At 44.5% G+C, this 16,130-nt stretch overlaps 3 protein-coding genes across 3 annotated transcripts; 1 reads left to right on the plus strand and 2 right to left on the minus strand.

Annotated features, from left to right (window-relative positions):
* Positions 1 to 2,803: 2,803 nt before the first annotated feature.
* LOC135426934 (retinol dehydrogenase 12) lies at positions 2,804 to 5,850 on the minus strand. The gene is made up of 2 exons (XM_064680276.1): positions 4,864 to 5,850; positions 2,804 to 4,244 (listed from the first exon to the last, which is right to left on the minus strand). The coding sequence occupies exon 2, from the start codon at positions 4,120 to 4,122 to the stop codon at positions 2,914 to 2,916; it is 1,209 nt and encodes a 402-aa protein (XP_064536346.1). The 5' UTR covers positions 4,123 to 4,244; positions 4,864 to 5,850; the 3' UTR covers positions 2,804 to 2,913.
* Positions 5,851 to 6,308: 458 nt separating this feature from the next.
* On the minus strand, positions 6,309 to 7,418 carry LOC135426935 (retinol dehydrogenase 12-like). The gene has a single exon (XM_064680277.1). The coding sequence runs from the start codon at positions 7,401 to 7,403 to the stop codon at positions 6,324 to 6,326; it is 1,080 nt and encodes a 359-aa protein (XP_064536347.1). The 5' UTR covers positions 7,404 to 7,418; the 3' UTR covers positions 6,309 to 6,323.
* Positions 7,419 to 10,942: 3,524 nt separating this feature from the next.
* LOC135426928 (UBX domain-containing protein 6-like) lies at positions 10,943 to 12,384 on the plus strand. The gene has a single exon (XM_064680265.1). It carries the CDS (start codon positions 11,021 to 11,023, stop codon positions 12,191 to 12,193), a length of 1,173 nt encoding a protein of 390 aa, XP_064536335.1. The 5' UTR covers positions 10,943 to 11,020; the 3' UTR covers positions 12,194 to 12,384.
* The last annotated feature ends 3,746 nt before the right edge of the window (positions 12,385 to 16,130 follow it).

Consider the following 16,130-nt stretch of genomic DNA (forward strand, 5'->3'; position numbering starts at 1 on the left):
CACAATATGGCGGCGGCGGCTTGGGCTGAGATATTCTACTGCGCACTACGTGGAGCACAGAAGCACAGAAGCACAGGCGCGCCTGGGAGGGCGCCAGCTGAAAAATCAGGCTTTGGCTAAGCAAACGTAATCAGGCGTCCTTGGGCAGCAAGTGCTGCACTATCATAATTCATATGTATGTTCAGAGCTGCCATCAAAACAACAGCAACAAAGGTAAAAAGACAATGTACGCGAGGCCGAAGAGCGAATACCCTTGCAAATACATACATACATACATACATATGTATGTGACTAAGAAATGAATTTTAGATATATCATACATTGCTTGACCGATTATTCCTATAGAACAATCTTTAGAGTAGCTCTTAAATAGAAGATATAGCATATATACATATATTATATATGTATGTATATATGTATTGGCACACACGAGTCTAGGAGATTCCAAATTACAAGTCTCTAACTTGACGAACATCAAAAATAATTGCGTTTTTTTTTATTAAATGATATAGAAATTACCATCGAAACTGTGGAAAATAGGTGGAAATCACTACTTTTTTTTTGCTCAGCTCAAACTCATTTTCAAAGACATTTGTGAAAATGCATTTGAGTTTTCATACATACATATGTATATTATAATTGTTGATCATTTCGTAATACCCCCTTGAAGAGTATCAATATATGTAGAATGATGTCGGGCGAGGGTAGCGGAGGGCTGGTGACTCAGTTTTTGCCGATGCAGCCACGTTTGCCTTTAAAAATGCAAATAGGCAATTGGTATTATATATGTACATACATGCATGTATACATATGTATGTATGCGTACACACACACATATGCATATGGACAAAATTGTATATGCGAGCATTTATTACTACATATACATATGTACATATGTATGTATATATTCCTATAGCTGCGTTGCGGTAGGGCATCAAATTGTGTTATTTATTTTTTTTCTGCATTACTGACCGACTTTGTTATCTGGCGATTAATAATTGCATCATAAACTGCAATAGTGTTTATTTCGCATATACTATGTGTGTGTGTGTGTGGGGGGGGGGGGGGGGGGGGGGGGCTCGTTGCTCTACAACTATAATCATCAGCACTTGTGGATTTTTGCGCCCTTTAAATTATAAGATTGCAGTGTGCCAGAATTGTGAAATGCGTAAAAGCAGATATGACAAGTTTCAGGAATATTATTGTCCGTTACGCGATCTGTTTGGATAGCCTTAAAGTAGCTTATATATGTATGCACGTATGTGTATGTATGTTTGTATATACGGTGTTTACCTGCGTATATGTATGTATGTATGGACGCTCCGCTGAGGCCGGCTTGAGTCGCGGTACGTGCCCAAATGACATATTCCGTATCGAATTGCAGCATGTCGTCTGGTAAAAAAAAAAGCACACATACACACAAATTGTGTTCTTTTGTCCAAACATTTCTGTGGAAAGTTTTTGCTATTTGAGGTTCCTCTTCTTATTTTTTTACTTTTGCGTATGTTTGTTGGGCTGGGCATAATTAGCAGGGCGTTGCCAGATGGCTGATTGCTAAACTTTCGTTAAGATTTGCATACATATGCATTTTGGCTTTGACGATATTTTGTTGCTTTTGGGCAACACGTGCTGCAGAAATTTCGTCGCCGCCTGCAACTGTAATTGCACCAACTTATGTACGTAAGAACATACATATGTATGTATGTATGTATGTATATCTACATGCACATGTATTTGTGCATATGTAAACATATGTATGTACATACATATGTATATGCACATGAATTCTGCTTTCCATATGCTTAAAATTCATCGATGAAAATACTGATTCAATTTAATTCAATACATACATACATATGTATGTAGGGCTTGTGTATACATATTTAAGTGGGGGTTGTGTCTGTCTGCCGCGGTGCGTGTGTGTGTGTGTGTGTGTGTGAGTGTGTGAAAGGGCGCTCACAATCCAAAGGCACTCAGCGAGTGGAATTTTCCATGCAATTTTTCGTGTAATTGCTGGCCGCTCGATGAGTTTTTGTTGTATTCTTGATTAACCCTTATGTGCAATTCTTAAATAGTACAAAATGCAACATCCATTATACATATGTATGTCAATTTGTTTAAATGAAATAAATATACATTTACACGCGCGTTTTGTTTTTTTGTCTCGTTCTGTTTTGTTATACCTCTAAGTCATTTGAAAACATAACCGATTACCGTTAGTTGTCTCGGTCTGATAACAGTCACATTTGCGCAAAGTCTCCATTAGGCGTGTCTAATTGCCGGCCGGGAAGAGACCGAGGGGGGGGGGGGGGGCAGGAACTAAAGCCCAGCTAACTTTTGGGCACACATACACACATACATATGATATGATAATCCCCATATAAAGCTGGCGGACCAAAACGAACCCCCGGGCATTGCATGGGTTTAATTGCAAGCTCGATGCCGTTTTTTCGTTTTTGTTGTTGTTGTTTTGTTTTTGTTTTCGCCTGCGTTAATGGCATGTGAACGAACGAACGACAGAGTGACTGACAAAAGAGAAGACGAAGCAGAAGAAGAAGCACAAGCAACAGCTGCCGTTGCATCGGCAACAAATTTCAATGAATTTGGTTTTTTTTGTCGCCCACATTTTGTTGTTGTTGTTGTTGTGCTCAATTTTGTAGCCGTGTTTAATTTAATTTCGGATTGACAAAACAACAACTTTTCCATTTGTATGTATGTATGTAGTATATTTAAATAGCCATCAGCCGAAACAAAGAACGACATTTTTTTTTGGATCTCTGATTTGCGGCCTAATCCTAAAAAAAAAAAAAAACACTTAAAACAGGTTCCAAACTGGTTTGCGGCGCGAGCTGGATGCGCTTTTCAACTGGGCTGTGATAAGAAGCCGGCTGGCCATTCAATTCTCGAGTCCCTTTAGCTGGCTGCACGGTCGACCACAACGGTCTCCACCGCCGCGTCACCGGCAGCAGCAGCAGCAGCAGCAGCAGCAGCAGCAGCTGGTGACGCAGCAGCAACGGCGGGACGTGCTCCGGTGCCATTTTGGGGATTATGGCCATTTGGATTGTTTGGCTCGATGGGCGGCAGTCCGACAAGCTGCTCGCTCTCGCGCCAAAGCCAGTCGGCGGTGTCCATGTCACGGCCCCAGGGTACCAGGGGGAAACGCATGCAGTCCGCGTAGTAGTTGCCCGTGGAGCACTCCAGCCCGGGATCGAGGGCCAGGCGCAGCGAGGTCTGGGCGCCGGCACGCGGTGTCTTAAACAAATAGAGCGACATAACCTTGAGCATATTCCGGGTCCAGTTGGCGCCCGAAAAGTGGCGATTCAGCTCGGTGCGCACCAGGCCCGGATGGCAACAGTTGACCGTAACGCCCGTGCCCTGCAGCAGCAACGCCAGCTTCCGTGTGAACAATATGTTCGCCAGCTTGGACTGGGTGTAGGCGCCAAAGAACTTACTGTATTTGCGCTCGCTCATCAGATCCTCGCGATTGATGCGCCCGAAAAGATACGCCGCCGAGCTGACAACGACAATGCGGCTGGGTGCCGCCTGCTTGAGCCGATCCAGCAGCAGATTGGTGAGCAGAAAGTGGCCCAAATGATTGACGCCAAACTGCTGCTCGTAGCCGTCGGCGGTGAGAGTACGCGGACAGGCCATGACGCCGGCATTGTTGATCAGGAGATCGAGGCGCGTCTCCTCGGCCTTGAAGCGTGCCACAAAGTTGCGCACCGACTGCAGCGAGCCGAGATCCAAGCTGCGATTGAACAGCTGCTGGTTCTGTGTGCGATCCATGATCTCGATGCGGGCTGCCTCGCAGCGTGCCGGATCCCGGCAGGCCATGTAGATCTTGGCGCCCCGCCGCGCCAGCTCCAGCACCGTCTCCTTGCCAATGCCCGTGTTGCAGCCGGTGACGATGACCACCTTGCCATCGATGCGGTTCGGCTTGCGGTACACCGGACCCAGGATGATCTTGCGCAGCAGCCACATGACCAACGCAATGCACAGGCCGATCAGCACAAGGAGCACCAGCCACGCCCAGATGCCACGAAAGCAGAGCGCCTTCTCGGCCGCCTCGGCGGTTGGGTCGTAAACAGTCCTCGTTGTCGTGGGCGTGCCAGCCTCCGACATAGCTAGAATACGGCCTTAAGAGCTGTGCCTGTGTGTGTGCCTGTGTGTGTGTGCGTGTAGTTGTGTGTGTGCGAGCGTCAGTTGATGGCTGCAATCGGGATTGGGGGAATGATGGGAGGTGCCTGCGGGCGAGACGAAGAATAGTTTGGATAAGCAACAAGTTTATCGATAACAGATTTATTGATCGATCTTTTTTTCACAAGTGCCAAAGATCCTAAGGTGATTTACTTAACTAGCGTTAAGGTGTCGTACAAGTTAAATAAATATTTATCGATAAGTTTACGCAACAAACTAGATACATTTTTTTTTAAATAGGGCGTGAAGTTCCTGCTTAAGTTATAACAAGGCGCAGATACACATATTTATTGATAAACTTACTCAAACGCTCGATAAACTTGTCATCGATTTGTTATCGACTACGTAATATCTCTGTTTAAATATCAATTCAAAAAACATTTTCAGCTGTCACTTGGCAATTGTTCAGAAACCAATTGCAACTAAAACATGCAATTCGACTTGCAATTAGCTTTCATGATTCTCTTTAGGGATCTCTAATTGTGCGGCTCAAGCTGTTATCGAATTGAACAAGCGCCAAACATTTGCCCAGCCAGTTTTATCGATAACATTTCAACTCGAGCTACGCACTCGAGCTTATGTTTGCAGCTCAACCAAAAAAAAAAAATGAAAAAAACGACGGAAAATACTTTCCAAATATTTGTAAACACCTGACGGATCTCTTACTTGCCAAATTTGATGACCCAACTCTTCTTCTTTTTCTTCGGTCGCACTTCCTCACGCGCCAATTTCACACATTTGATCGACAACGACAACAACGACAGTTACAATGGCTTTCGTTGAGTTGAGCACTTGATGAATTGCTGCCGGCTATCTCTTGATCTGTGTACGTGCGTCTGTGTCTCTGTGTGTGTGTGTGTGTGTGTAACTGCTTCTTGGAATTGTCTTGCTGCGCCTGCTCTTGTTACCGCTGCGTCCAAGCGTCTCGCGCGATCTTAACCAACTGAAACTGAGTTCGACTCCCGTTGGCTCTGGCTCTGGCTCTGGCTACGGCTTCAGCTGAGCTGCTAACACGTCAAAAAATAACCTGAATACAATTTTGAGCGGCGACGCCGTCGCCTTTGCTGGCGTCTGTTATTAATATAAGTTTATGCATGTGCATGCGTCGCAGTTGCCGTCGGCTTCGCCGTCGCCGTCGGCGTCGCACTTCACTCCGGCTGTTGGGACAGACCAACATAGCCATAGAAGCCGCAACGGCTGCTGCTTGTTATTGCCATTTGAGTTGTCGTCGTTGTTGTTGTTGTTGTTGTTGTAAATTTCATTTCTTTTTTGCTTCTCTTGAATTATGCTTTCGACTTTCACTTTAAAGCGCTTTTTTTTCTGCGCTTCGCTGCCAGCGTCGGCGCTACCGTTGAATAATTTTCTTGCATTCCATTTTATTTGGTTGTTCACGTTCTTCGGCTTCTTCGGTTTCTTCGGCATGTTTGTTTTGATTGTTGCCGCCGCTCTCTCAACTCTGTTCGCTCTCTCTCTCGCCCATATCCCAATTGTTGGGCGGGGCTCGAAACATGTAAATTAGGCCTTGGCACAGTCTTCAAAGTATGTATGTGGACTAGTTAATGCTCAACACAAGCACACAACAAAGGCATTTTAGTTTTGATGTAGAAAATGTCGAAAATGTCACAAAAATTATGTAAATAAAACAATTGAAGAGTCTAACAAATTTGGAGTTCATGATGTGTTAAGGATTTTAGGTGAAAATTCCAAATATATTTTTCATATGAATTTTCACCAAAAAAAAAAGGGAAATAACCTCCAAATATTTGTTCAAAAAGCGTATGAGTATTATTATAATCATAATATTCGCATGTCTTCACTCTATGCATCTACTTTCTATAATAACGGGACATCTAAACCTTTTCTATAAAAAGGGAGGGAACATGGGAACATGTAGGACTCAAATCGTGCTCAGCTATGAGGGGCTTTAAGGGTTCGATTTTGGATACCTCCCAATTAAAATGGGCTTCAAAAGGATATATTTGGATCTGTCTAGTATTAGCTTCTGAAATCTTTCACCTGTATTCGGTCGGTTCCCTTTGCCTTCTGACCACAACTGCCCCATCACAAGAACAGGCCTTACCCAGGCACAACCCTCAACTGTCCAATTCGATTATTCGATCAACGATTCAGGCTACGGACTCAATTGAAATATTGGTTGCAGGCCGTTTTGCTGGGCCTATGCCCACAAGCCTCTCGCTCTCGCGCCAGAGCCAATCGGCGGTGGCCACGTCACGTGCCCAAGGCACCAGGGGACAGCGAAAAGAGTCGGCGTATAGGCCACCCGTAGAATTGGCCAGTGCCGGATCCAGGGCCAAATAGAGCTGTGTCTGGGCGCCGGCACGCGGACTCTTGAAGAAGTAAAGCGAGAGCACGCTGAGGGTTTTGAGAAACCAGCGCGGAGCGACAAAATGCCGATTGAGATCCGTGCGCACCAGGCCCGGATGGCAACAGTTGACCGTAACGCCCGTGCCCATCAGCATCATGGCCAGCTTTCGCGTGAAGAGCACATTGGCCAGCTTGGACTGGGTGTAGGCGCCCAACAGCCTGCGATAATTGCGCTCGCCCATCAGATCGTCGCGCTTGATGCGTCCGAAGAGATGCGCCACCGAGGTGACAACCACAATGCGGCTGGGCGCCGCCTGCTTGAGCCGATCCAGCAGCAGATTGGTGAGCAGAAAGTGGCCCAAATGATTGACGCCAAACTGCTGCTCGTAGCCGTCGGCGGTGAGAGTACGCGGACAGGCCATGACGCCGGCATTGTTGATCAGGAGATCGAGGCGCGTCTCCTCGGCCTTGAAGCGTGCCACAAAGTTGCGCACCGACTGCAGCGAGCCGAGATCCAAGCTGCGATTGAACAGCTGCTGGTTCTGTGTGCGATCCATGATCTCGATGCGGGCTGCCTCGCAGCGTGCCGGATCCCGGCAGGCCATGTAGATCTTGGCGCCCCGCCGCGCCAGCTCCAGCACCGTCTCCTTGCCAATGCCCGTGTTGCAGCCGGTGACGATGACCACCTTGCCATCGATGCGGTTCGGCTTGCGGTACACCGGACCCAAAATAAACTTACGCAACAGCCACAATACCAGGCCCACGGCCACTCCGATGATGAGGACCAAGACAAGTTGCAGCCAGAAGCCCTGAGAGCAGATGCTGCCCAGGTCGTACGTGTCCGGCATTGGATGCCCAACTGTAATGTTCATCTCCGCCATGACTGGAAAGCGTATGAATTGATTTGGTTATTGTCGGCGCCCAACGTGGGGCGTACAATGTATGTATACAAAATAATAGAAAATTACCGAATCAGCCGTCAAGTTCAAGTGAATTTTCTTTGGTATTTAGCCAATAATAATAATAATAATAAAAAAAGACCGACTTGGTGCTTGCTCTCGCTCTGGCCACTTTATTGGGTCACGTATTCAATTAGGACTGTCCAGAATTCCAGGTGGTTGAGTCTTTTATATGCCGCCCAAAAGGACAATTTTTTACCGATGCGAAGCGCTAATGATTTTCAGCTGGCAAAGTTTTCACCATTATTCGGACGGAAGGACGGTAGCGTGCCATAAAATATGCATTATAATTTATCATTTAGCTTAAGAAATATTTCTGCAATTGCTGGCACTTTTGTATGTAAATGACATCAATGCATGTATGTATGTACAGACATACGTCAACGAGCTCAAACTTAAAGTCTTAACTTCAATTTGCAGCCCATTATCTACATATCTGGTCGATGAGATAACGAGAACTACTTTCACTGCAAACGCATTTCTTTTGAAAAAAGTTCCCACTGCACCAAAGTTGGCTTAGTACTTGGGCTAACGAGAGCTCAGCCGATTAAAAGGAAACGCCATATGTTCGCTCGGATAACAGGAGAGCAGGAGAGCAGGAGAGCAGGAAAGTGGGCTGTGCGCTGTGGGGACAGGCACCATGGGCAAGGTTTCGAAATCAATTAGTTATAAATCCAATTAAAGTCAACGAGTCTATTGGAAAAATATAATAAGTGTTATCTGTTTGGTTCGTCGGATACCCGTAGATACATATGTATCTATGAAGTTAATGCTACAGAAAATACCTCGTCATGCAAGTTGTGCGAGTTGGGGTTATGGATCGATCAGTCTAATGTGTCTATTAGATAAATATAGCACGGGGTTATCAATCTAATCTAGTTACATATTTAATGCCAACTACATTTGCAATAAGTTCTGCAAATTATGCCTCAATAAGGTATTTGTTATACTGATTGCTAGCATTTCAAATCGAATGAGTCTATTCGATAATTATGATTGGGATAAGCATACAATAGGTATGCTAAGTAAACTCTATTTGCATTCTTTGAAATAAATACTATAAACAAAGGCTGTGTCATCTGCCTGGACGCTTGTGTTTTGCCAGAAGCAAAGCTTATTGTCTCGCAATTGTCAACAAATTGGTTGGGGCATGGCTAATGGCCCATAGAAAATGTTTTCGATTGGTTAGGAACAATAGAGGAATCCGTTTAAACACAAAATCAATAAGCCCAAGAGCCGTGAAACGTGCGTACACGCTGTTGAATGTCCTTGATACGGGCAGAAGACGGTTAGAGTACATAAGCTGGACACGGACATGACCATGACAGGCAAGTGGAAAAGTTTCGCGGGTTGGGCGGGTTTCTTTTTTTTTTTTTTTTGGGCGGCAGGGGCGTGGCCCCAACTTGTCATCTTTGCCGGCACAGACAAGCGGACCACGAAAATGTCTGTCAATGTTGTCGCCGCTGTGGCTGACGTGAGTTTTGGCATGTAAGCAGGGAGAGAGACACACAAACACACACAGGCACTCAAGGAGAGAGATTTAGAGAGAGAGAAGGAGAGAGAGAGAGAGAGAGAGAGAGAGAGCGGGAGCGGGAGAGTTGCGCACATGGGCGAAACTTTGACTAGGTCAGGATAATAAGAAGGCTTTGTTAAATCGATGGGCATTTCATGGAAGCAACCACCTCTTAAGCCATAACCAGTTCGCACTCCCTTTGACTTCCCGCCCCTGGCCGCAAACCAGTTTTGGGCAATAGTTTTGGGAATTTTCCATTGCATTCTTTCATTTCGATGTGCTTGACGCTGCACAAAAACCGTTAATATATCGATAAGCAATCGATCCAATATATATGTACAGATTCGTATAGAAATTGTGACTGTTATTTAGCACATTTTGCTCCACTGTGCAAAAAGCTCTCAGCGCTCCGCTCCGCCTAATGCGGCCGTGATCCTTTACGTTCGCTTCCATCCGTGCTATTTGCCATGCACTTATACTTACTCCATATTGCTTGCTAATTTGCTTATTCCGAGCAGCATCCGTTCATCTGAAATAGCCACGCCTAATGCGAGTGGCTTACATTAGACAAGTGCCGGTGCATGTCATCTCCTGCAATCCACTCGATACATCCTTCAACGGTTCTGGCTGCCCTGCACGCGCCGCGCCGCGCCTGGCCCCGTTGGCGTCTGTGACGTCAATGCAAATCAGCAGGGCAGGAAAGTGGGATGTGTAAGAATCAAGTACGTAAACATAAACATACACACACACACGCGCACATAGACAGAGATACACACATGCACACTTGCACACAGGCACTCGCGTTTGTTTTTCTATTTAGGTTTTGGCAACAGGCAGTTTTATCCGCTGCCGCTTCACCTTGATCTTTAGCCGATCTGTAAACAACAAGTTGAAGATGCCAAAACGCAAGAGACGAAAATAAACCAATTAATGGAGGCAACTGTACATTGGAATTGGCGTGCTCCAAGTGAAATTTATACATACATGCATATATATTTTCATGTTTCGTTTAGTTTTTGGTGCTTTGCTCATTTTCGTCAAATTGCAGCGCGTGCAATTTAGATAATCGCCGACACTCACACATACACACGCACATTAGCATCAAATGGAAGGCAACAAAAAATTAAACTGTGTAAATGCGTCGACTGAAAGACGCCGCCGCATGCAAAGCATAAGTGCATGGGGGGGAGGAGGAGAGACAAACAGGGAGAGAGAAAGAGCGAATGTGAGTACGTATAGACTTAACGACATTGGAAAGACAACTCAAGTGAAAAATTTATGGTAGGGGTCAGTGTCGCCGTCTTAAAAGTGTCACTGGCCCAGCCGCTAAATGCTCATTAGCATAACTACGTCACTGGCGTATGTGTATGTGTGTGCGTGTGTGTGTGCGAATGAGTGATATTTCTTTTGGCTGGCCAAATCGAACGGGATAAAACAAGAAATTGTTTATCAACTCATAATTGGTGAATTGAACGAGGCACGCGCAACAGATATTCATGCGGTTAGCATTGATTGGCGAATGTCGTGCGGTGGGGTGTTGAAGGATCGAGGGGTGGAGGTGGGTTGCGTTGGCATGAGTATTGTCGGTTGTGCCAATGAAAACCTGTTGCCATTTGTTGTTGTCTCGCAAAAGGCAACGAAAAATCAAGCAAAAAGCTGCTAGAAGTGCTGGCTCGACTGACAGTTACCCCTTTAAAAAAAAGTACTGCAGCTAATTTCTATCTAACCCCAATAATAATATTCACTTATGTACTTTTTTTTTGGCAGGCGTCATTATTTAAGTATATGCAGTAGTTAAGTGTGTGACCGCATTTTTTGGATTGCAAAATGCCAAATTTTGGACATCTGGCAAGGCAAAAGTAGGCAAAAAAGTCCGCAAATTTGAGAAAATTAGAAAATATATATGTATGTATGTATGTATGTATGTATATAGTTTTGTCAATCAAGGAGCTCTATGCCTTTGCAGTCGAACAAATGTGGCCTACTGAACGCAGACAAATAAAAGTTCGTTAAGATCCGTTAGAAAATGTCGAAGATCAAGCGTTATTTTACAAAAAAGAAGGAGGAGGTCGCCTTCAGGCTGCGACTGCGCAGCGGCATGGGCCAGGGACGACAGCTTAACTCGGCCCAGCCGTATGCAACGCCGAGCATCCTGCGCCGCATCCGGGATGCCCATGTGCCGCCCCAGCGCAACCAGCAGCGCGACGAGACGAGCGCCGCCGCCGCCGCCGCCGCCGCAAACGCCGTGCTGGCGAGCATGTTGCGCAAGTATAGTTCGCCAGGAGTCAGCATTTCACAGGCGGCGCCAAAGCCAAAGCCAGAGCAGCGGGAGCTGGCGTGTGAGGGCGTTTTCTTTCGCTGCCCAGAGCTGAGCCCGGAAGTGCTGTCCAAGCAGTCGTGGCAGCTTAAGATCAAGGACATGCTCCATCGACAGCTGGCGAACGAACGTGGCCTGGCCGGCTGCCTAATCATACACAATTGCAATCCAATAAAGGAGGCCGGCGACTGTCGAGACGCACTCGTCAACTATTTGGAGTACCTTATCCACAGTCCCGGCGACGAGCAGTTCTCAAAAATCCGCATGTCTAATAGTATATTCAATGACAAGGTGCGCCACGTGAATGGCGCTCTGGATGTGCTCTATGCCGCTGGCTTTGAGCAAGTCGACATTAATGGCGAGCCGTTTCTGGTCTGGAGCAAGGAGCACATTGAAATGGATCTGGACATGCTGCTGGATACTCTGAAGCATACACAGCCCATAGAATTGATATTGGATCGCAATAAAAAGGTGCTGCAGCCCATCCGGCAGATTCCCATTCAGCTGCCCGACGATTTCTTTCGCATCTCAGCGAAGGACACCAGCGAGAGCATCCAAATGCCGGATAGCAGCATATACAGCTGCACGCTGATTCGCATCAAATTCCCCAACGGACTACATCTGCAGGGCACCTTCGATGTCAACGACAAGGTTGCCGATATTTTTGATTTCGTCCAATCCTGCCTGACGGATGTGACCCTTCAGTTCGACTTGGTCGCCAACATAGCGGGCAAACTCGATGGCGGCGACATGGACAAGACCCTCTACGATTGCAAGCTCATCCCAAATGCCGTGCTACTCTTTGTTGTCCCAGGCCTGGACGATTCCCTGGCCCTTGGCTCCGCCTTCATAAAGGAGCAGCAGCAGCAGCAGCCCTTGTAGGCAGTTCCTTTTATATTTTTATACTCTCTTCTACAGACACACACACACATACAAGCAGCAAGCACACACACACACGCACACACGCGCCACCCTATACATGGCCCGATTACGGATATCTCCATTTGGATCGCGTCCATTTCGTCAAATCGTTTCGAAAATGTTAAACAAATAAAGTTTCATTGGCAGAGAAAGCTTTATTAATGTCGAACAAGGCTGCAAGCTGCTGGTTCAAACCCACAAGCCCAACCGATTCAAATCAACTCAACTCGAAATGGAACACCATCCATCCAACACGATGAAAGGTTTCTCCCGCTACTCCTTTCTGTGCCCACAACGGACGACTTGCAGACGCACGGAAATGGCTAGAACAAGTCGGCTCTAGATCGGGATCAGGAATGGGGTCAGATGGGGTAGACGCTACCCACAGCTTGTTACATACATATGTACATTTGCACACAAACTTATTATACCCCTCTTGAAGCATTCGCGTCGAGTACAGGGTATCAAAAGTAGCGAGCACTGAAAATAGCGACCTCGACCGCGCCGTAAATTAGCGAATAGAATCGAAGCAACTGAAATGTGACAATAACCACAGCAACAACAACAACAACAACAACAACAATTATTCTTAACCCGTGTCAAGGCCAACCCAATTTGTTATTGTGCATGTTGTGCGCGACAGAAAGAGTGAGGGCGATGCACAGCTAGAGCGAGCGAGAGGGCAAGCGAGTCGGAGCGTGCGAAGGCAAGTGACAAAGAATACAACAAGAAAAAAGCGCAAATATGCATGGACGAGCCATACGAAATGGGAGTGGAAATTGGCTGAGTAAGGGAGGGGGGGGGGGGGGTGCAGGGTGGTGTTGTTATTGCGAACTGGTTGCGTATTTTATGCTGTTATGTGTCAACGACAGTGGGCGTGCTGCTGCAAGCGCGTGTGCAGGCCAGCGAGGGAGAGAGGGAGGGAGGGAGGGGGGGGGGGACTGCGGGCTGCTGTGCGAAAATGCAATTTCATTTTTAATTAGCGCCAGGACGACGCGTTGCACAATAAGCAGCATCAATTTCACACAAGCATATGTAACAATATTGACAACACACACGCCCACGCACACACACACGCACACGCGCACACACACACGCGCGCACACATGGTGTGTTATATAAAGTTCAATTCGTATCGAATGGATTGCAGATTTAATTAGATGCATTCGATTTGGCAGTGCTTGATGGAGCATGAAATGCAATCCGATGAAACCAATCGGAAATGCCTGCGCATATATATATACATATATATACACACACACACACATATATGCATATACATATATATGTATGTGTGAATGGAGATGTTGCAGCCAGTAAAGCTTGCATTGCGATCGATCTGATAGATCAGCCAAGGGAACAGCACGCCGAAGATGAAATACCCTTACGGTTCGGTTAAGTGCGGGGAATTTTTAAGTTATCTTGTAAAACAGAAAAGTTTTGGTATTTATATATATATATATATAGCCAGTTCCCTGATATTGATAAGATTGTGCTCATATCTAGGGTGTTTAGAGATGTCGAGATGTTTTTTTTTTTAAAGTATGAACTTAACTTTCGACAGATTATTGCATTAATTGACAGCTATATGATATAGTGATCCATACAAACAGACAGACAGACAGACGGACAGACAGACAGTCAGACAGACAGACAGACAGACAGACAGACAGACAGACAGACGGACAGAAGGGCGGACAAGACGAAGGGTTGGCCATATCGACTGGGCTGCTGATACTAATCCAGCATATACATATATACCTTATAGGGTATGGAGATGTCTCATTCAATGCGTTGCACACTTCGTGACATAAGCGCAATTCCCTCTATAAGGGTATACAAAGATCCGAATAACTATACGTAAAGTATTTTGCATATATATATATGTATGTATAAAATGTTCTGTTTTTTTTGTTTGGTAACTTTTCTAATTTATTTTTTTTTACGTTTTTTTTACTTTTTAGTAAATTTACGTCTGAGTTTTTGTTTTGCGCTTTAGAATACGACTGCAATGCGGGTTTGAACCGAACTGGTTCAAACTCGTATAGACGATTCTCTTTTTTACTGTTACCGTACTGAACCTTAAAGCAAACTGGTTAAGATACAAATATATGTATGTATTTAAATACAGTTTAGATAATGTATACGACATGGAATATTTTAAAAATATACGACATATAAACCATATCGTAAAATATTGTTACCTTTCCGATGGACTTAAATCGGACTTTTTCCACTATTTCCCAAATGTTTCGAAGCGCCTTTCAATCATTCAATTTATGGAGCCACGAGCAAGAAGAGGAAGCGAAAAATACGGAGCGTAAATCAAAAGCTGACATTTATGAATGCATAACATGGCATACATATATGTATATGTACATATGTATATTCATCTGGTATATGACAGTATATGCGATATCTTTCTTTTTATAACCTTGCAGAGGGTATTATAATGTTGTCGTGAAATGTGTAACGCATAGAAGGAGACATCTCCAAACCCCATAAAGTATATACATATATCCATGATCAGCTGAACTAGTCTCTTCGGTTTTAAAGCTATCTTAATGAAACTTTGCAGAAGTGTCTCTTTCTGTTGCACGTGGTACATATGTCAAAACCAGCTGGATCGGACCACTATATCATATAGCTGCCATAGGAACGATTTGTCGAAAAGTAGGTTCTTGTAGGAAAAACTTTTTTGCTTTTCAAGATATCTTAACCAAACTCGTCAGTTATTAGTTTTACTATGCGCCTAATATATATGCAAAATCCCATCAACATCAGAGCAATATATCTAATAGCTGCCATAGGAACGATTTGTCGAAAAGTAGGTTCTTGTATGTAAATCTTTTTTGCTTTTCAAGATATCTTAACGAAACTCGGCAGTTATTAGTTTTACTATGCGCCTCATATATATGCAAAATCCCATCAACATCAGAGCAATATATCTAATAGCTGCCATAGGAACGATTTGTCGAAATGTAGGTTCTTGTATGAAAAACTTTTTTGCTTTTCAAGATATCTTAACCAAACTCGGCATTAACTATTCTCGCTGTGCTTCTTAGATACGAGCAAACCACCATGATCATTATGATAAGGTTGGCTCTGCAAGGGTATTGAATCTTCGGCGTGCCGAAGATAGCCCTTCTTTCTCCGTTATTTTTACTGTCATGTGAACTTGAAATATGCCAAAGCCGAAAACTGGACCAAACCGGTTTCATGCGCCATGTCCATGACAATCGATAAGAAAGCACTGATAATCAGGCACACACACACACACACACGCGTAGTACAAATATTGCTAATATCTATTGTTTTTTTTTTTATCTACAAATGCCTTGCACTTGCACTTGTTTATAGAAAATAAAAAAACACAATTCAATTCCAAGTTCTTGATATGACTAATTGAATGACAACAACAACAACAACAACAACAACAACAACAACAACAACAACAACAACAACAATAGCAACAACAGTAAACAGAAAGAATCTAAAAGCGCAGTTAAAATTGTTACGTTATTTGTAGAGTCGCGAGAAATCTCGAAGCTTTGCCCAAAGTCCATTTCTCGGATCATTTTTGCCTCGCGGCGCATCTATATTTAGACTTTCGACTCATTTCTTGACCATTTTTATTGATGTTCTTTTTGTTGGCACTGAATTGTAATTGAAATATTAACGTGTCGACTAGAATTGGATTGTTAATATATGCCCCATGTCTGCCATATAGTGCCATATAAATCCTAAGTTTTCCTATACATATGTATATATATATATATATATATGGATTGCAAACATCTGTGCATTATATGCTTCCCAATCTATTAGCAGATCCAAAACTTGAACAGTTTTCTAAGCGATATTTCGACTAAAAGTACATAGTAAAAAGTTAAAATAC

The sequence above is a fragment of the Drosophila montana genome, unplaced genomic scaffold, assembly GCF_035044405.1.
Source record: "Drosophila montana isolate Dmon_TW-CO22-7 unplaced genomic scaffold, ASM3504440v1 contig_2106_1, whole genome shotgun sequence".
NCBI lineage: Eukaryota > Metazoa > Arthropoda > Insecta > Diptera > Drosophilidae > Drosophila > Drosophila montana.